Source organism: Euprymna scolopes, chromosome 21 (genome assembly GCF_053919585.1).
Source record: "Euprymna scolopes isolate OS-2025 chromosome 21, ASM5391958v1, whole genome shotgun sequence".
NCBI lineage: Eukaryota > Metazoa > Mollusca > Cephalopoda > Sepiida > Sepiolidae > Euprymna > Euprymna scolopes.
In genome coordinates this window covers 116816821-116838509 of record NC_136502.1, presented here as the reverse complement: position 1 = coordinate 116838509, position 21689 = coordinate 116816821, and the positions used below count along the sequence as shown (strand labels likewise).

General features: G+C 32.8%; 1 protein-coding gene across 4 annotated transcripts; it reads left to right on the top strand.

Annotated features, from left to right (window-relative positions):
* The first annotated feature begins 1003 nt into the window (after positions 1–1003).
* On the top strand, positions 1004–21031 carry LOC145242685 (uncharacterized). 4 transcript variants are annotated; one of them, XR_013862803.1, is made up of 3 exons: positions 1004–1700; positions 11798–13533; positions 20503–21031. XR_013862803.1 is itself a non-coding variant. In XM_080105817.1 (2 exons), exon 2 carries the CDS (start codon positions 12465–12467, stop codon positions 13470–13472), a length of 1008 nt encoding a protein of 335 aa, XP_079961943.1. In that variant the 5' UTR covers positions 1004–1700; positions 11798–12464; the 3' UTR covers positions 13473–21031. The 4 variants fall into 4 exon arrangements, 3 of the variants coding, with proteins under 3 accessions (XP_079961943.1, XP_079961945.1, XP_079961944.1); XM_080105817.1 differs by having other exon boundaries at positions 11798–21031; XM_080105819.1 differs by lacking the exon at positions 1004–1700 and adding an exon at positions 4927–5048 and having other exon boundaries at positions 11798–21031.
* Positions 21032–21689: the final 658 nt, after the last annotated feature.

Below are 21689 nucleotides of genomic sequence, written 5' to 3'. Positions count from 1 at the left end.
GATTGCTCCTTCGTTTTTAATTGATTTTTTATAGTATCTTTTGTGGGTTTGTATTACTGTACACATAGATTCGAAAAAGTTGTCAAAAAAAATATATATAACAAATAAATGTTATCAAAGGCAAGATAAGTTACTTTTCTGCCAAACTGGATATATTTTTTGTGTTTTTATTCAATGTAACATATTTATTCAGCTCGAAAAACATACAGTGTTTACCGATGTATTGGAAAATTCAAGATGGCGTCTGTCTCACACCCTCTTTAACACCGCAAGTTTGGAAAAAGGTGTTATAAATAAAAAAAAAAATATTCAAAATACTATTAAAAACCCGCCGAATATATGTCAACCTATGTCACGGTAACATATATTGAGCGAGTTTTTAACAGTATTTTATCCGGTTTTTTATTTATAACATCTTTTCCCAAACTTACCGTGTTAAAGAGAGAATCAGACGCCATCTTGAATGTTCCAATACATCGGTAAACACTGTATGTTTTTCGAGCTGAATAAACATGTTACATTGAATAAAAACACGAAAAATATATCCAGTTTGGTAGAAAAGTAACTTATCTTGCCTTTGATAACATTTATTTGTTATTTGTTTTTTTGGCAACTTATTCGAATCTATGTGTACAGTAATACAAACCCGGGCTTTTCTAAATAATAACATTCTTTAGAAAAAATAAAATTCTTAACGTTGGGATGGGGCAGCCGGAACTTCAGTGGAATCAGTAATCGTAAAAAAAAATATTTCTTTTGTTGTTTTTTTGCAAAAAAGTTTCAAATTTCTTTTTCCAAATGTAAATAAGTGACGTAACTAAACTAATAAATTTTTTTTTCGAAAATATTTTTTTTTTTTTTTTTTTGTAAAAATAAAATGTCAGTTTTTAAGTCGTGAACTGCTTCGACCATTTCCGATTAGTGCTGTAAATCGAAAAATTCGAAATCGGAAACGTTCGGGTCGATATGGGTCGTTTCCTATAGACATACCTTCCAACAAACGACCTATAAAAAAAAAAAAAACTGCCTCATCGGATTTGTTGGCATTTCCTAATGAAGGAACAACCTCAGGCAATAAAACTATTCCCCTTCAACAAGAGGAGATAATACATGGAAGGATGACATCATAAAAACTTATACTACACTTTGAGGTCGGATAATGTTGTGTTACGGTAATGGGATGGGAAAGGTTTAGTTTTTTTGAATGCGGAAAGGAAAATGAAAGGTTCCGGTGCAAACATGTCTAAGTCCCCGAAGTTTTTAAAAATGAAAAAGATAAAAATTTATTAATTTATTTATCTTGTTAAATTTTAGATTTATATTAATCAGTAAAATTATAATAATTACGAATATTTTTTTTTAAGCTTTATCTGTACTTTGAAGAGTGGGAGAAAAAAAGAAAGAAAAAGAAACAAAAAGTATTTCCGAATAATTTGTCCATTGTTGGTCTGTCTGTGTGTCGCACGCCATTTTAACGATTATCTCCCCTTTTGTTTACTTCCATGTTTTTTTTTTTTTTACAACTTGATTGTTCGTATTGTTTCCGTTGTTTTTAGGGGGACTTTTCTCCATGGCATAACAAAGGGGGGTATCAACCTACACGTGGACTAAAAACGATACTCATCATTCTGTCTAAAAATGGGACCCATGGCCTTAATTCTGAGTTAAACAAAAAAAAAAAACGCACACACAGTTTTGGGGTGAGTACTTTTACTTTTGCTAATGGTCGTAACAATAATAAAGAAATCACTTGGTTATAAAATGGGGGATCAGTTTATTGTTTTATTATTTCGAATTGAAAGGAAAGCATCATTCTTAAGGGCCGGTTCGTAATATTATTGAAACTCGTGGTCTTCTATACCATCGATAGAAATACACGGCTAACCCCGATAAATTGATTTAGTTTGAGATTTGTATTTAAAATGGAGAATATACTGAACCCCCATTTTTCTGACTCTTGCACCGTCTATTATGTCTGTTCGGCGTTTTACTTTTGAATCTCTATTGGCGTGTGGTGTGCGTGTATTTTAAAAATATTATTTCTTATTTATTTATATTAATTTTATAATATTTAGTCAACATTTCGTATTTATTTCTAAACATTTTACGTATTACTTTTTTTTTCTTTTGACACATGAGACTCGGACCATTTTCTTACTTTGTTTTATTTGTTTATTCCCAGCCCCGTGAACTAAATTAACAGTTTATTTAATGGTATTACCAACACAAGTACGGATATCAATAAACAATAGCGTAATATATATATATATATATATATATATATATATATATATATATTAGTATCAAAAGCCCGCACTAAACGGATGAATCGTTCAAGTTTTTAATACCATACATGTCGGATTTTTATCTCTGTTACGTATTTTTTTTTTATATATGACCTGGCCCAGCGTAGTATACCCCCATCCCAACCCCCATGTTAAGAACGGCTTTCGAGGTTTGGGGGGGGGTATTCTGGAAGCCGTTCTTAACATGCGGAAGATGGAGTGTTTATAATATGCTGGGGCACGTCGTAAAAAATTACCCGTTTATTTGGTACTAGTGCACTTATTGATCCGTGCTGACTGCTGAAATAACGTTATTATTTAAAAAGCCATTCTTAACATGGGTGTAGGGTGTTTTGTACCTATTCTATACTTTAACTTTACAATTGAATAAAAAAAAAACATATCATATAACTTTAATTAAACTTGGAAATACGATTTAAAAAATTGCGCGGATCCGCCGGATCAGTAAGTGCGTTTATTTATATATACACACATCTCTGGCCATTGCATTCCAGTTTCAGTTAACACTGGCTAAAACTTCCTCAAACCAAAACAATGAAAAGCGAAACAACAATTTTCTACTTAATAAATATAGAGCTCTCTACCTGCTATTGAGCACGGTGGAATCCAGTTTATTGTTTCATCCAAAGCCTACGAACCAAAATACACTTTCATATATTAAAATTATTTCTTATTTGTATGCAAATATTTATATACACAAAGTTTTGCATTTAGACATCGACTTTACGCCTCTACCAGTTTTTAAACAATAAATGAACCTCTACATTTGCTCATTTTCTTCTGGATATCAACATTTTTTTAAGCTTACAATGCTTCTACAGAATTTGAACCCAACTGTTTTTAGTCTTAACTTAGGTTTAGTTTAAGTTCAGCAAAAGTTGGTTCGATTCAAATTCTGTAGAAGTACCAGAAACAATGTTATTGCGCCATGTTGTGCTTTATGTACCTAACTTTCCACGTTAACAACCACTTTTAAAATGACGACTTAAATAGGTTGTCGAGTATGCAAACAACGAATATCGCGTTTAAATTTTCTGCAAATAAATACTTTTCCGGATATTAAGCAATTATTCCTTTGTTATCACTGGTGGCCATTGTTGTACGCGCAAGCATGCGCATAAAAAATGCCTGTTAGCCTAAAACGCCAGAATGGCCTGGGAATAGAATGTCAGGCGGACCTAAATAATCTTTGTTTTTTTTTTACATAGGCGTCACCACATTATCAAGGCCGATATGCCACTCAAGAATAAGGGTTAAAGAGTGTAGAGTAGTCAAAAGGACAATACAGTAATCGATAGTAATGGAAGTTCGGTAAATTTGTTAACTTAAGTGGAACGGCTCATCAGAAACTTGTTCACGTTGGACTTGAAGACAACCATATTATAGACAGCTGGAAAGCAGGAAAACGGAAGACAATTCCACAGGCGTGCAGTTCTAAGAAAGAAGCTTTGATCATGGAATCTATGTTTAGGTTTAGGCGCAGATAAAGAGTGTGGAAAATTATTGATAATGTTTTCAGCTAGTCTAGTGTTTCTTGTGAAAGTTTGGCGAGGGGGGACCATAGATTGAAGCTCAGTCGAACACTTTCCATGAAAATAACGATAAAGCAGAGACAAACTCACAACATCTCTTCTGTGAGATAGAGGTTGCAGCAAAGAGAAAAGGACATCTCCCACCAGGCCACGAAGTCTATTTTGAACCCTATCAAGGCAGGACAAGTCTTTTCTAGCAGCTCCTGCCCATATGTGGCAACAGTATTCCATCCTTGGACGTATCTGGCTCTTATATAGATAGAGAATTGCATCAGCAGTGAGATATCTACTGGATCGATAGAAGGATCCGACCATTTTTCCAGCGGCCTTGGCAACAGATTTGATGTACGTATTCCATTCAAGATCAGGAGTAAAGGTCAAGCCCAGAAGCCTGTCAAAACTTGAGGCCTCCCCAAGACAAGAGCCATTCATTTTAATTGATGCCAGATGGGGATCAGAACGTTGATGATGTAAAGATAGAAGCTTGGTTTTAGATGCATTAAAAGTAACCAGCCACTCCTTTCCCCATTGTACAACGTGATCAAGATCAGAGGAGAGAGAATCAGAGAGAACTTGGTCGTTTACTGTCTTAGATGTGCTACCATAGATGGTAGTGTCGTCAGCAAAAATGTCTACGAATGATGTAAGGATATGATTTGGAAGGTCATTAATGTAGATCAGGAAAAGAATTGGGCCCAGGGTGGACCCCTGAGGGACTCCAGCATTTATACTGTGAGCTTCTGATTTTTGCCCATCAACTACTACTCTTATGAACCTATCAGAGAGAAATGATGTAATAATTGAGAAGACATTTCCAGCTATACCATAGTTGGAGATCTTGTGAAGTAAACCTTTATGCCATACCCTATCAAAGGCCTTTGATATGTCAAGAGCAATTGCCCTAGAAAGGTTGCCTCTGTCGAGAGATTCGCTAATCCTATGAGATATAACTGTAAGCACATCTGCTGTAGATCTAGCAGAACGGAAACCATATTGTGTGTCACTAAGAAGGTTATTTTTGCTAAGATGGTTGATTACTTCTCTATTTAACACAGATTCCAGCAACTTACTCATGACGCACAGGAGACTTATTGGCCTGTACTGAGAGGGGGATGAACGATCACCTGAATTCTTAAATACAGGGCATACTGATGAGATTTTCCAGGGTGATGGGAAGCAATTCTCCTTAAGACAGCGTTTAAACAGTTTTGTAAGTATGGGTGCTAGTTCTGGTTGAAGCTTTTTGAGTACTATAATTGGAATACCGTCAGGGCCGGTTGCTTTAGTGGAATCAAGGTTTTTGATTAGCTTGGCAACATCACATACAGATATTTGTATATCACATAGTGTGTTTTCTGATACAGGAGGAAATATTGGGGGTTGGCGGCCTTGGTCGCAAAGAGTAGAATTAGCTGCAAAGTTCTTGGCAAAGAGTTTGGCTTTTTCTGATGCTGACGAGATTAACCCAGGTCCATTGACTTGCCTCCTTTCTATTTTTTTTTATTTATTTTTTTTTAATTTATTTATTTTTTTTATTTTTTTTTCAAAAATTTTGTTCCAGCGAATTATTATCGAATGAACACTAGTTTACCAGATTATCAACAAAATGAGAAAAGTCAGTATTTGAATATTTGTAGAGGGTGCTCACTGAGGCTCACTGCTCAGTTTCTAATTACAACGTTTTAAATCGAGCACTAATTTTAGAACCACTCGATGTTTTTAGGCCAAATTTTGTGAATCTAGCTTTTTTTATTTCGCTTTTTGAAATAACATAAAATGTTAAACTGCTTAAAAATAGGTTAAATTCACGAAATTTGGCGTAAAAACGTTGAGTTGTTCTAAAATGGATGATCGATTTAAGTTGCATTGAGTGAGCACCCCTTACAAATATTGAAACATTAACTTTTTCCTTTTTTTTTTATCATCTACAACTAATGTTTATTCGATAATATTCCTCTGAAAAAATTAAAAAAAAAAAAAAATAGAAATTAAAAAAAAATAAGGAGGGGGCAAGATTCTTCAGGTCCGCCGTATGTCTTTTTTTTTTTTTTTTTTTTGCGTTAGATTGGTATTTATTTAATTGTTACCGTGATATTTTTTTAATTTTTATTGTATTTTTAAGTTAAATTTGAGTTTTACGATATCTCTTTTTATTAAATTGTTAGGTAGGTGAGAAAGTACAGAATAGTTACAAAACTTCCTCCTCATATTAAAAATGACTTTCTAAATAATAACGTTATTATTTTAGCACGGTGGCATAAGTGCAAAAATACCAAAAAAAATGTACGTACTCGTCACGGAACGAAGATGTCATATTTCAAAAACCACGTAAACTGATCAAGTATTTTTGTTTTTTAACGAAGCAAATAAAATTTTCTGACGAAGCAAGACGAATGATTTTGATCAGCCATGTTGAATAAATAAGAGGGAGACAACTCAATTCGAACTATCGAGATGAAAATCAGTCTTATAATGGATACATCTAGTACAGGGTGACCCAAAGAAAACGGGCCACAACTGTAATTAGGCCCCGTTTCTTAGTGTTTTGTCCGAATGAAATGAACTTTGGTTATAATTAATTTATTATATTCAAAACATCACATCAAAACACTAGGGTCTTTGGCCTTTTTTTTTTCTCCGTTCTACAGCATATGTTCTAGATGGCCTCCATTTAGCTTTTGTTTTTTATTGGTGGGGTCACCCTACCCTCACCCTGTATTAAAATCACTAAAAAAACAATTGGTGCTAATGCACTTATTGATCCGCGCTATTTTTTAAATAGTATTTCCAAGTTTAATTCAAGTTTAATGAATTGTAAGGTTAAAGTACAGAATAGGTACAAAACACCCTCCCCTTCCCCATGTTAAGAATGGCTTTTTAAATAATAACGCTATTATTTCAGCACGGATCAATAAGTGCACTAAAAATTAATTTTCTTAGTAAAATAAAAAATACTTGATCAATTTAAGTGATTTTTGGAATATGACAACTTTGTTCTGTGACGAGTGAGTACATAAACGTTTTGTTTTGTTTTTTTTTTTTTTTTTTTTTAGATAAATGTAATTCTTGTAAATAAGCATTCGTTTGTTTTTCTTTCCGACAAGTTTTTCAGTTTGTTATTATATGTAATCCCTACCACCACCACCCCAAAAAAAAAGTAGAATTTTTTTTTTTTTTTTTTTTTTTTTTTTTTTTTAGGGAATTACTTATCAGATGCCGTTAATCTCCAAATAATACGAAATCTTATTTGCTTGGATTTTTTTATTGTTAACAAAATGTATTTTGAAAGAAAACGGAAAATCACATGTATTTATTTTTTGTGTGCAAGTAAAGGAAGTGGGTCTAGTAGAAGAGCCTCATTCTGAAAAGTTAGGTCACATGACATCTGAAACCGGTGCTACCCCAATAAAAGCATTACAATACATTAAAACTCAAGGATTTCCGCCATGCGCCCTTGTTGTTCTAAGTTAACAACTAGGCTCGACTTGTGTTTCAAACTTTAAAAAGCGCTTTAAAATAAGTAAAAGTACTAAAACTTTTTTTTTTTTTTCAGTTGTCTTTTTTAATAGGAGGTGCGAGGCGGCGCCTCTATTATTGCAAAGAACCAGTGGAACCACGCATTTTTCAATTATTTTTTTTTTAAATTGTCTACATGTTTACAATCTATTTTTAATTAAAATTAAAAAATTATTTTCTAAAAATATATTGTTTATATATGTTTACATTTTGTTTTTAAGTAAAATTTAGAAATTAATTTTAAAAATATTGTTTATATCCATCTTCATTCAAAAGGGCTACTTTTCGGTAGCTTCACCGGTTTTTGACCTAAATCTTCCAAATTTCAGAACGAGGCTCGTCTGCTAGACCTACTTTTACTTGCACCTATTTTTATTTATTTATTTACTTATTTTATTTATATTTATTTATTGCTTTAAAAATAAAAAGAAAATTGCCCTTTGTCTTTTGAAATCTGCGAACTTCATATTCGTTTTAAAATGTGAAAAATCAATTCATCCTGAAAAATAATTGTTTACTTTTTCCAGCTCTATTTTAAAATGTTTTTAACGTAAGAATTTAAAAAAAAGGGGGGGGTCAAGATAGTCAAAAGATAAATTTTTTAATGTCATTTTAAGCAAAAACAGTACTTGTCATGTTGAAAATAGTAATATATCCCAAAATTACGAAAATTGATTGAGGAGTACAACTGCTCTTTTAAAAAAAGAAAAGTCTATCGCTATCGGATATAAATGTCGGAAGCCATTAAAGTGACGAAAGGGGGATAAGTATTCCCCTGTATTTGCAATCTTTAATGTGTTCACATCTAAGGAAAATGCAGTTTCCTCCAATTTTCCGTAAAAATTACTTTTATCTATAAATAGTTTTATATAATTTTCGTATTTTTTAATATAATACTATTTTCGACATGACAAGTAAGTACTGTTTATGCTTAAACCCACATATTTAAAAATCGATATGTCGACTCTCGTTTTTTTTTTTCTTTAATCTTGCTCAATTTTTTTGTTTTGTTTTTAAACATATTTCAATTGTAAGTTTGTATATCTTTTATTTTAATGTAATTTTCAACAAAAAAATATTTTGTTGCGTGTGTGATTTACAAAAGTTCAGGGATCTTATAAAAAAATTGATGATAGTAATTTGGTAGCAGTGTCAGATGTCGCCATTAAAAATGAGTGATAAAAATTTGAATAATTAGACTCACTGTCTTTCAAAGCTTATAACTACTTGAAAAATGTAATTTAAACTCTATTTTTTTTCAATAAAAGGAGCAAAGACCAAATTTTAAAATAAAAGGTTTAATAGAAAAATATGCAATATTTTTTTTTTTTTTTTTTTTTTTAGACCGGTTTTCTGGAAAGAATATCCCAAATTTTGCAGCGTTTTTGAAAAACGTCAACAATAAAATTACATGGCTCTTGAGGCAGGCATAGCCAAGGTCCAAGATCACAATAACTGGTATATTTAGCTAATTTAGACCTTGGAGAATGGGAATAATAGCAGTTTCCATATGTTTGAAGAAAAAGGTCAATTTTGAAGAGGTCTAACCACTGACCCATTGGGTCAGTATTGATTTTATATATATATATATATATATATATATATATATATAATCTTCCCTCTCCTGTCCCTTTCCTCTGTTAGCATTAGTATAGTAACGTCAGTAATTTACATCTAGCATATATACTAAAACTGGATCTCGTTTGCTTGTATCTTGTCACCGTGCACACTGAATGAGGTCATAAAGATATCACCCATTCTTCATGACGTCATTAAGTATCTCTCTCTACTATGATATAAAAGGAACTTTATATGTGCGTGAGAGTTCATTCCCTGTGGACTCCAAAACAACTGAGTCGATTTTTATGAAATTTCACACAAATGTACTTTATGTAACTGACAGTCTTCTTAGAAAGGTTTTGTATTGGAATGTCTTTGACGAGTATCAATAATTAAAAAAAGTTTGATGAAAGAAGGGACAGGCGATTTGGATCAAAGTTAACTCCTTATACAGCCTAAACATCACAAGTGCATTTTATTACCACACAATCAGAAAGACCTAGTATACAAGGCGGAACAATAAATTTGTCGCCCAACTTGATTTTGTAGTAGAGCTGACATCTATTCAATATAGCCACCTTCAGCCTCAATCACCACATCGATATGTGTCTGGAACTGGGAGCATGCCTTTTCTACAAGCGTTGGTGGGAGCTCTGCAAATACTCGGCGGACTGCAGCAATCAAGCTGGTTTTGGTATAGGAGGTCATGTTGGTGATGTTCTTGACATATGACCAAATGAAGTAGTCTAACAGGTTCAGGTCGAGGAGGAGAGGGGGCAGTGAAAAAAGGGTACAAAGTCCTAGCACTCCTTCTCAAACCAAGCCTGGGCCTCTTTAGACTTGTGAGCCAGCACCAAGCCCTGCTGCCACACTCAGAGTCTGCTAGCGGCCACTTGATTGCTCCAGGGGATCACCACACTCTAACGCACATCCAGGCATACTGTTGTTGACTTTCAAGCCAACTTCGAAGATGTGAGGTGGCATGATGTGGCCCTCACTTGAAACCACACCAAAGACTGTAGCCAGAAACTTCATTCAGCTGTACCCTCAAGCATTGAACTGTCCAGATTACATCTTGAGGGTGCTGGCAATGGTCCTGTTGTTATAACTTGGATTGGTAGAGAGCATGAGTTGTACAGCGGCACATCTACGATTTTGCTTGTTGAACATTGTGTCGCTTTCAGACATGATAGACGGTTCCTATCACTCTTGGGATTTGTACACAACTGGCCAACAAGTAGATGGTCTGTAACAACAAAAAAAAAGCCAGTTTTCACCGAACAGAAATGGAATCATGTTGTCTTTTCTAGAGTGACAATTTTATCATTCAACCCTGTATAAAATCAACAGTAGATTCTTTGATATGACAAAGTAAAAAAAAAATGTATTTTAGCCTGATGATTTCTTACAGAGATTAAACACAGAAAATTCTGTGTAGCTTAATTGCCATATGTCTTTTTATAACTTAACTACACTACTTACACAGATTACTATTGAAGTAAATGCCGACAATTGATATATAAAATATCTCCTATAAAATTTTATGTCGATACATAAAATAATAATAATGATGTGTTTCAGTCACAGCTATAATAACTAGACTTTATTTAGCTGAAATGTCTTTATTTTACTTTCATTTTGTAGTTTTTCTGTTAGTGTTTGCAGGCACCCCCATGAGCCCGGAAAAAAGAACTGTAGACTATCAATTAAATGGTTGTAGGTTCGATCCCTGGCTCGGGATGGGTGCTAGTCTAGCTGCACTGAAGAACTGTGAAACAGTGTCTGTGGATGATGTATATATATATATATATATATATATATATATATATATATATATATATATTTTTACACAGGCATCACCACATTATCAAGGCCAAGATACTCCTAAATTCGTTTTTCTTTTGTGTGTATCGATATTCATATTAAAAACCCTCTTTTCTATTTATTTATAAAGAAAATACAATTTTCTTATATATGGGTTGTGGAAATGCATTCACTAGCAAAAGATCTAGCTAATTTGCATATTCTTTTAAACATTCATTTCAATTAATTCCCTATTAGTTTTTTCAGTTTTCTTATGGAATGATCATCTTTAGTTAACTATTACATGCAATTATAAATGTTTAGACTCAAAATTGGCTGAATAGTTTGGTAGAGACCGCAAAGGTCCAATTTTTTTAACTTTAAGTCCTTGGCAGCCAAATTTTGGGCCAAAAACCGATTAAAAAGCTTGCCCTATGTCTGAATACACTTTATGTAAAACTTCAAATGTTTAGTCCAAAATGTGGCTAAATAAGAGGTCAAATTATTTTAACTTTGACCCCTTAACATTTATTGTTTTGGGCTCAAATCAAATTAAAAAGTTTGATCCATGTCCAAGTAACCTAAATTTAAAATTTCAAGTGTTTAAACCCAAAATTGGCGGAGGAGTTTGGTAGAGTTTTCAAAGGTCAAATCGTTGAACTTTGACCCCTTGACAGCCAAATTTCTGGCCGAAAACTAATTAAAAAGATTTTCCCAAATCTCAATACCCCTCATGTCAACTCTTGAGTCTGTAGGCTGAAAATTGACAAAGTATTTTAGTAGGGAAACACACACACACACACATAATTTCACTTTTATAGATAAATAAATAATGTATATTTATAAAATACAATACACTTGATACATTTTGTTCCATAATAGAAACAGTATTATAAACATTTAAGATTGTATTTTTTTTTTTGTAATTGAACTACTTATATTTAGCATTGAAATTTTCATGCACAAAATTACTTTTTTTTTTTAATTCAAACTTAATTATTTTAATGTTTGTTTTTATATATTTAACTATTTATTTATATATAAATATATTTTTCTTTCTTTTTTTCTTTTTTTTTTCAGAATCAAACAATTTTGGGGAATTTTTTTTTTTTTTTTCTCCAAAAAATGCTGAAAGTTTCTTTGAAAATAGAAATTTATTAGGGACGAAAGAAAGCAACAATCCACAAAGGATGAAGTTCACCTGCGGCTCTGACCACATTGACGATAAATCATTAATGAACAACAAAAGTCTTATGAATTATAAATCCTTCCCTGTAATTTGTGCGTTACGCAGATCTTATATTTAATCCGGCCTCGGAATTATATCGCTCAACAAAATCAAAAGTGCATATCTTGGATGCAACGGAAAATTTATACAATACAAAAGCAAAATTCCTCAATTGATGGCAAAAAAAAAAAAAAATTCTAGAAAATGTTTAATTTGATGTTGATTATTAAATTTGCAATAATATTTTGAATTTGAGATCTTCAAGATTTCTAAAGTGTTTCTATATTCAATGATATTTGAATCTGTTGTTCCTGTTCTACTAATATTGCACTAATAAAGTTTTGTCGTACATTGGAACTAGCATAACCAGTGAGTAACTATTATATGTCTTCATCATTAAAACCCTAAACTCAGTCTAGATATTTGCTATCTGACTATCTACCCATCATAAGCCAACATATTTTCTCTTCGACTTACCTGTTCATCTTGCTGTACGTATAAAAAAAGACACGTCTAAATATGGAAGGCCATAACTGTAATCATCATAATCATCATCACCATCATCACCACCACCACCACCAACATCAGCATCAACACCAACAACAGACTCAGACGCCCATTACCGTCCCCATGGGTACGATCGTCACAACAGCCGAAAAGCAGTATAAATGTGACATCTGCGGAAAATGCTTGTCGCGTCGGGATCACCTGAAGTTGCATAAACGGATTCATACTGGCGAGCGTCCGTTCAAGTGCCAGATCTGTGGCTGCGCATTTTACCGCAGCGACCACCTCGCCCGGCATCGCGGCACGCATCAGTTGGAGAAACGGTTCAGCTGCGATATCTGCCAGAAGACATTCGTGCACCGGTCGTATTTAAAGGTTCACCAAAGGATCCACACTGGAGAGAGACCCTTCAAGTGCCAAATCTGTGGGTTCGCCTTCTCCCGTAAGGACCACCTTGTCAAGCACAACCGGCCGAATAAGAACGGTATCAAGATCAGCTGCGTCCCCCAACGGAACATCATCAACAACAACATCGGTACGACACTCATCATCACCGCCCCTGACAACAATGATCAGATCCTAAAAGATATCAAACCAAACCTTGGCATCACGGATGTCGAGCCTGAGACCGATGCCACCACCACTACGACAACTACCGCCACCCCTACCACGACCATCGCTAGCAACAACGGTACTGAAAATGCTAGCATTGCCACGCAGATGGTTGTCGCAACCCCGAATACCACTGTCGTAGACATGTCCGGGGGCATTCAGACGCACACCGTGAACATGGGAACCCTAGCGACGAACGTCGTTGTCAGCAGTACCCAGGGGACATATCCAACAGCTACCCAGGTGTACCCTCTGTACACGCAAATGAACCCTGTGACTCATATATTTCCGAGTACGATACAAATATCACCGACCACCACACAGATCTTCCCTACAATTCAGATGTACCCGGCTGGCACTCAGATCAACGTTCCAACGGCCACTGCTCAAATTTACCAAGCAAAATGAGAAGCGTAGTAATACGCAGGAATTGCTTTCACAACTTCTTTTCTTCCTTGATTTCAACAAAGTAATTTTGTTTTTTTACATTTCATTTTAATTAATTTTGTTTCTTTTTTAATGGATAAAATCCTTGAATTTTAATTTACATCATCTTAAGAGTTTTACTGCACTTTGGGTATTATTATTCACGAACACAATATATCATAAAACGAGAAATTATTGAGAATGTATGAAAAACAGTAAGAAAATACAATTAAACATAGGAAGAAATAAAAAAAAAAAAATTTGATCTGTTTCGTGTAGTGATCTGAACAAAACCGGTAAAATTTTCTGCTTTTGTTATTTCTTTACATGTTTAATTGTTTTTCCTTTCTTTCTTCCATTCATATATATATATATATATATATATATTCAATTTTTTTATTGATATAAATAAATTTACATGGTTGCGACATTGGATATCCTCATGTGTCGGACAGATGGTTGATTAAAACTACAAGTCCTTGTCAGGCGACTTAAAAAAAGTTTGTCTTCCTCAGAAGAAAACCAGTTCTCAAAAAAAAAAAAAAAAAAATGCAGGATTTGTGGTTTTAACCAACCATTTGTCCAAAACATTAGTATGTCCAGTGTCATAACAACCATGTAAATTTGTTTATATCAATAGAAATATATCTTGCTCTTCTTTTATTGAGCACTTTTAATAACCTTATTAAATTCAAAAGTTTTTTCTCTTTAATATCTATAACTTGGTACATACATATGACATGTATCTTGTATCATCAGAAAAAGAAGAAAGTGCATGTTTGTAACAAATACATTTATATAAACTATACATTTATATAAATTATACATTTATATAAACCATACATTTATATAAACTATACATTTATCTGTCTGTTAGAGATACTCGGGTTACGCCCATCAAGTTATCTATAATATTTAAACAATCTATTTTAAAATAACAGCGTGGAACTTTTCAGCCTCTCTTAGATATTTCATTTAGAACAATGCAAGCAGTTTGAAGAATATTAACCAGGTAGTATCCCTGTAGTCGACCCAATAACGCCTGCATCAGGGGAAATAAACTTTGAAATATCAAAATTTCCAGTTCAAGTGAATTTTTCCAAATCAGACATACAAAATGAGGCTGAATAGTCACAGAAAATTAATTTAAACCAGAATCTTTTTGAAATTCTAGATAACCTAATGGACAGAACCTGAGTATCTTTAGTGGATGTATAGTTACACACACACACACACGTATATATAATTATTCAACAAACAATAAAAACCAATTAATTACAAATAACAATAACACTGCTTTGTTAAATCCATCCAGTAACATGGTTTAATTGTTAAATGTATATTTATTTTATGTTTCCATTTTGAGTGGAGGACGGTAATTTTTGAGAGTCCTACCTTGTTTATCAATCATTATTTTCGCATTTCGAACAAAGTTGATTGGACCCAGGAAAATTCTTACTCCTCAATCGGGTGAAAGAAAAATCTATTTAACAATATATTAAACTATCCTCCTCTCTAAAAAGGTCTCTAAAAATACAGACTTAACAAACAAAGTAATTTATTTTTGTTATTGATTTCTGCTAATAATAAATATATAACACAAAACTCAGTAGAGAACCAAATTAAAACAACAAACTCTAGACAAACAAACACCTCAAAATCCTACCAGATAAATTTATATAATAATAATAAATAAAATATATTTAGCTAATCACTTTACTGCAGTTTTATGGCATTACCGATCATCAGACATTTTTCCGATTGACATCAATTGAAAAGTGAACTTGGAATTAATAATATTCATACACATGATAATTTTTACAAGTTCATAATTTTTTTTCCTCTAAACATGATTTAATGTTAAATTAAAAACAACCAAATTAATAACTTTAAAAACCAAATTATTGTTAAATAAAAAAAAAAATTATAGCTAAATGCAGACACATAAATGAAAATGACATATAATGCAGACATACAGGATGCGGCCAAAGTAATGCTCTTTGTTATAGTGGAACCAATTTATTATTCTTTATTTTTTCCAATATGAATGTCTTGCCACAAATTAATAAATTAATACAAGGACCGTTCCAAAAGTAAAGCCTCCCATTCTGTTTTTTTTTTACTCAAAAAAATTGAAGAGTTACGAAAACAGGAGTGGAACCATTAAAATAAGTAACCTTTTGAACTCCAGAATTTATTTTTCTACATGGTCACCACCATTCTTATGTCCATGACAGGGGTTGTTTTCTTAGAGTCTCACACCGTTAGTATCTGCAACAAAGAAATTAAATTTTGAGGTCATGAATGCATAAGTTTAGTCATTGTAACGTCATTTGCAATTCCCAGTCACTAATGCAGAAATTACGCCATTTGAAAATTGGTAGCAGTATGTTAACAACGTATAATCTTTTCCAGTTTATATATATATATATAAGGACAAGTCTATATTCCAAATTTTATGATGTTGACCATCTTACAATTTATTCCTTTAATTACATTGACATTTACCATTCTAAGCAGCAACTGTTTCATAGCGCAAAATCATTCATTTAATTATTATATCAATCAATGAATCTATTCTGCCCTTAACTTCTCAGAATAAACAGCAACCACCAATCCACCAAAAGAAAACAAAATGCATTTGGACATAATTACAAAATCCAAAAATAGGAAGAGAAGTTGCAATCTCCTTTTATTTTACACTCTTTTGCTATCCTGAATTTTCAAGTAAAGTCACTAAAATTTAAATTTCGGTATTAATAAATTGTATCAAAAACCGTTTTTCTTTTGATGGGATTGTTGGGTGCTGTTTCTTCTGAGGAGTTAAGGGCAGAATAGATTATTTCTCATCTTTCATTTAGTATATATATATATATATGGTATCAAATATGACTTTCATTCCGGCGTAGATACTTTTCACTATCCATTCTGGTGAGGGGGGGGGGATCAGTTTAGTTATCTGCAAAAAAGAAAAAAAAACCCTCTCCTTCCATCACCATCCTATCATCATCATCTTTGTTAGATTCCATCGTGTGAAATCTCCTGAATTCATGTCAATGGGACCACCCAGGTGACAGGCTGTTTCTTAATCCACTAGCAAGATCCTACGGCATTGTCCGCCCCCCCCCCATCGGGTTACATACATACATATATACATGTATATATATATATATATGTAAGGTATCAAATATAAAGTGTTTATACACAACAGTATTAATATTAAAAAAGGCTCGATATATGTGTAGATAATATATAGCAAAACAAAGAAACACAAGTTAAAGCCACTGTAGTTTCATTGGAAAAACTGACTGATTGATTCTTCTAATGAAGTCATGGTAGTTTTAACTTGTTTGTATTTGTTTTGATATATACTAGCTGGAATATTTGATGACAGGTTCATATTACTGAGACATACTTGAAGCCTTTAATGAAACCGAAGAATACATTCTTCTTGTTTTGTCTTGAGGTGGCATTCACCTCGGATCAGTTAAGTTGGTTCCTTCCAAAGAATTCACAGCATCTCGCATAAAAGCTGACCAGGCCTGGCAATCGCCTACGCTGACACTATCGACAGCCAGTCACGACCCAGAATCTGTTTGGTGTCTTGCTTAACCGTTCTGAGCCACATTTTAAGCTCGCTGCTGCATCGCTTCTTCCAGTCCCGAGGAAAAACTGGACCAATGGCTTCTCTGATAAGATTACCTTCTTGATAGCAAAGAGCGTGGCCAACTTAGTGAAAGCATCTTGTGAGAAGACCCTGCTGGAGGGACAACTGCAGTTGGCAGGAGATGTTGTTGAGGCAGACGCAGGATTCAACACAGATAAAAATGGTCAAAAACCTCTAGTCTGTGAAGAACACGATTAAAAGTGTGTGAAAATACAGATTACATGGCAGAAGTCATGAACTTTGGAAATCTTCTAATTTACTGTTAAACATCCATGAAAGGCTGTTGATGAGCAAAATTTGATCTGAATATTAAAATAGGACATATTTTGTTATTATTTGCATATTCATAACGACAAAGTTAACCTCAAAGATTTTTTTTATGTGGAAAAAATGTGACTCACAAAAAACCGGGCTGGTCTGAATGAAAACAAAAATACCTGTATAGTCGTGTTGGCACTTGTTCGGGGATGAGTGCACCTTGAGTTGCCCGTGGACGAAATATATTGGCTCGTTAATCACAGGTAGATAATTTTAATTTCTTTTTATTTAATGTGATAAGAGCCAATATGTTTGATCTTTTAATAACAAAAAATAAATACATTGTTTACATGCATATATAAATAAAATTATGTAAACATTATAAGGAGTCCACACAGACCGACCAACATTTCAACATTCTTTGTTTGATCCATATAGACTCTTTGTAATTTTTATAATTTTATTCAACCTAATCATGTATTGAGCACTTTGGAAAAAATTTTTTTTTTTAGTTCATGTTATTAATATACTTGAACTGAACTAATATATATATATATATATATATATATATATATATATATATACACACACACACACATAATTTTAGTAAAGAAAATTTAAAAATTACCTTAGTTGACAGCTACATTTGTTTTATAACTTTCTGAGAAAAGTTTTTCATTGATATCCCCCCTCCATCATAGTATCAAGGGTACAAAATCTGTGTTGTAAACACAATGACTGTTAGAATCATGATGGCCATGTCTTAAATACAAAAGTCACATCATAAGTATGAAGTCTAATAAAAAAGACTGACTCTTTCATAAAGATAACAACGAGGTTCTTTCTAGTCCCAAAAGAAGATCTCCCTACAGGCTCTGAACTCCCCCGGAAAGATTGGATAACATTCAACCAGTCCCGAGCGAAGGTTGCCAAAATATGGAACAACCTGCACAAGCGGAGCTATGTACAGGATGCTAGGTGTTTTTGCACTTTTAATGTGCAGACTATCGCACACATCCTTAGAGACTGTCACCTAAGTGAGACATGTTCACAATGTGGTATACCTCGGACACTGCCTAACGATGGAACAAAATGTTACGATGATGAGTAAAGGACAAAATAAAGAATCCATGATTGAAAATCAGAAAACCAGTTATCATACTGCTGCTTCTTGGGTTTTTTTTTTTTTGTTTTTTTTTTTTTTTACAAAAGAATCCCCACTTATCAAGGCCCGAAGGCCACTCGAGGATAAAGGTTAATGAGTGTACAGTAATCAATGCAAAAATATCGTAGTAATCGTTAGTGGTGAAAATTTGGTAAATTGGATTACTTAAGGGGGGGGGGCTAATTGATAATTTGTTTACGTTGGACTTGAAGATGACCAAATTGTAGTCAGCTGGAAAGAAGGCAAATGGAAGAGAGTTCCACAAGCGTGCAGTTCTAAGAAAGAAGTTTTGTTCATGGAATCTATGTTTAGGTTTAGACACAGATAAAGAGTGGGGGGAAATTATTGATAGTGGTTTCAGGTAGACGAGTGTTTTTCATGAGAGTTTGGCGAGGAGGGACCATAGATTGGAACTCAGACGTGCACTTGCCATGAAAATAACGATAAAGCAGAGGCAGGCTCGCAACGTCTCTTCTGTGGGAAAGAGGTTGCAGGGAAGAGAAAAGAGCATCCCCACTGTTTCTTCTAATATAAACTCTTCGACTAAAAGTCCAGGCCTGTAATGTCCACTTCATGCCTGCTCTTCATGTCACTGCATCAGCTGGACAGAATATTGTCTTTATGACCAATGCTTTCCCAGTTGTCCCTTAAAATTGTTGGCATTTTTGGCATTAATAATCCATTGTTACTAATTAGAAACTACCATCACTGAATTTAGAAACATTGTTTTTAACTTTTGAAAAAATGATTTTTGCTTTTGCAATTTTGTATTTTTTTTTTTTTTTTTACTAGTAACTATAAAGAAAATGTATAAAAATAAAACTTTTGATAAAAAACAGTTATGTGATTAAAATATTTGGTACTTATTTAATCTTTCACTTATTTAGGAAAACAAAAATAAAGAAAAAGAAACCTTTATAATGTACATACTTGTCGCAGCATGAAAATATTATATTCTAAAAATCGCAAAAAATTGATCAAGTAGTTTGTTTTTCAAGAAAATCAAATTTTACGATTTTTAGCAATTAAGTATCTTTAGCAGTAAGTCCTAGCTATGGAGAGGTTGTTAAAGAGGAGGTAATCAGAGGGGAATTTCAAATTCAATCAAATATGACGACTGGTTTCACTTATATTTAACAAGTCATAAAATTTGATTATTAAATTGATTATTAAAAAATTTAAAAAAAAAACTATTTGATCAAATCATATGATTTTTGGAATGTGCCATCTTTGTTCCACGACAGGTATGTATATCATAAAGCCTTTTCTGCATTTTCTTTACTTAAAATGTTCATTATAAGTGCAAGTCAAAATAAGCAATAAATATTTTACTTAGAGATTTTAAAAAAAAATAGTTTTGAAGACAGCGTTAATGACAAATATTCTGTCTTTGTCACTTTAATGAATGAAATCAATTTTCTCAATGAAATGCTATTATTACTACAGTAAATACTACTTGGGTTTGATTGAATATTTTCATTATATTTCTTTTATTAGATTTTTCATTCAATTTTCTAACTGGACGCATCTTTATTAATGTTATATGATTCTGCTTAATGTCATATCTATTATGAAAGTAATAAAAATTACTAGCATGTTATATATATTTTTTTTTAAGATTTAACATGTTCTTCACTGATGATGGTCTACAAAAGAAATTTCTCAGAAAATAAAAAAATTTTCATTTTAAATTTACAATGTTGTAATGCATTTTCCTGCGATTATTACCAACATTTCTTCAATCTTACTGAAAATTTATATTTCTCTGTTTAAAATCAAAATTCTATTTCTGCCGGGTGAATCACTAAAAAAAAAAATTTTAAGTTATGACTCCCTCAGGATTGAGTAAAAAAGCTCTGGAGGCCTCTAGTCCTACGCTTTACAACTGAGTTTGTTATACTCTTTTTATTCTCTTCCGGCAGCTTCAACGGCTTTTGAGTGTTGGACCAGAAAGGATGTTCGCTCATTTGGTAAAAACTGTTCTGTTTTGCCGACCAGGTTGGTGATCATAGAGTACACAAAAAAAACATGGGGTATGTGTGTAGGGGTGGGGAGTGAGGGTCGACTTTGCACAATTCTTTCTTTTCATCCTCTTCTCCCTACTCCATTGACCCATACATGCTGAGAGCAGTCCATTTAATTGTAAACTATAATATCTACATTATTACATTTTTTTTTTTTTTTTTTACAAACTTTATAAAAAAAATTTTTAATGAAATAAAATTTTTTTAAACGAACTGATGAATAATTTGTGACAGGAGGGTTTTAAGAAAAATGCAAGAATGTCTGTTATTTCCTCCCTCCTCTATATTTTCTTGTCGTCAAAACTTTTATAGACCACAGGTCATGGGTTTTACCTACATCAGACATTTAATAAACTACTTTTAAAAAAAAAAAAAAAAAAAAAAAAGAAAAGAACTCAATCCTGTAAAATATTAAAACAAAAATATATACATGCAAGCACACAAACAAGATTACTTTTTTTTTTCGAAATATATTTTAACCATTTTTCTTGTCGCCGAGATTCAAATTTTGAAAATGAAAAATTTTGGTCAACAACAACCGCAAATATTTCTTTAAGGAAACTTGTCACTGACTATTTTGAATCTAAAACTTTGATTATTTGGTAAAACAAAGTTTTCTAATTCACAAGAGTTCAAGCATTTTTTATTTTGTTTGTTTTGTTACCTGAGTTTATGATGTTAAGACATCAAAAATTTGGAGATACTTTATTGACAGCAACTAACAATGTGGAATTATGCCAGGTGGAAGACAGGACTGAAAACAAGATTATAATATGTTTGGCATATTTCTGCATTGCTAATAAATTCTCTCTCTATCTATCTATCTATCTATATATATATATATATATATATATATATATATATATTAGCAGTAAGTCGTTATCAAGCCAAGTCTCGTTAAATACAGCAGCGTTTTCTTTTTTCTTTATATTTCTGTTGATTTTCTCAATGTGCGCAGCATTTCTTTTAGTTTCAGTTGGTAAATTTTGTATTATGTATCCAAGTGATTTTTTTGTCAGCCATTGTTTTCTCTAGCGCTAGAAAACAATGGCTGACAAAAAAAAATCACTTGGCTACATAATACA

What these genes read in the sequence shown, in the direction of transcription:
- LOC145242685 (XM_080105817.1), top strand. Translation starts at nt 12,465, where the DNA reads ATGGAAGGCCATAACTGTAATCATCATAATCATCATCACCATCATCAC.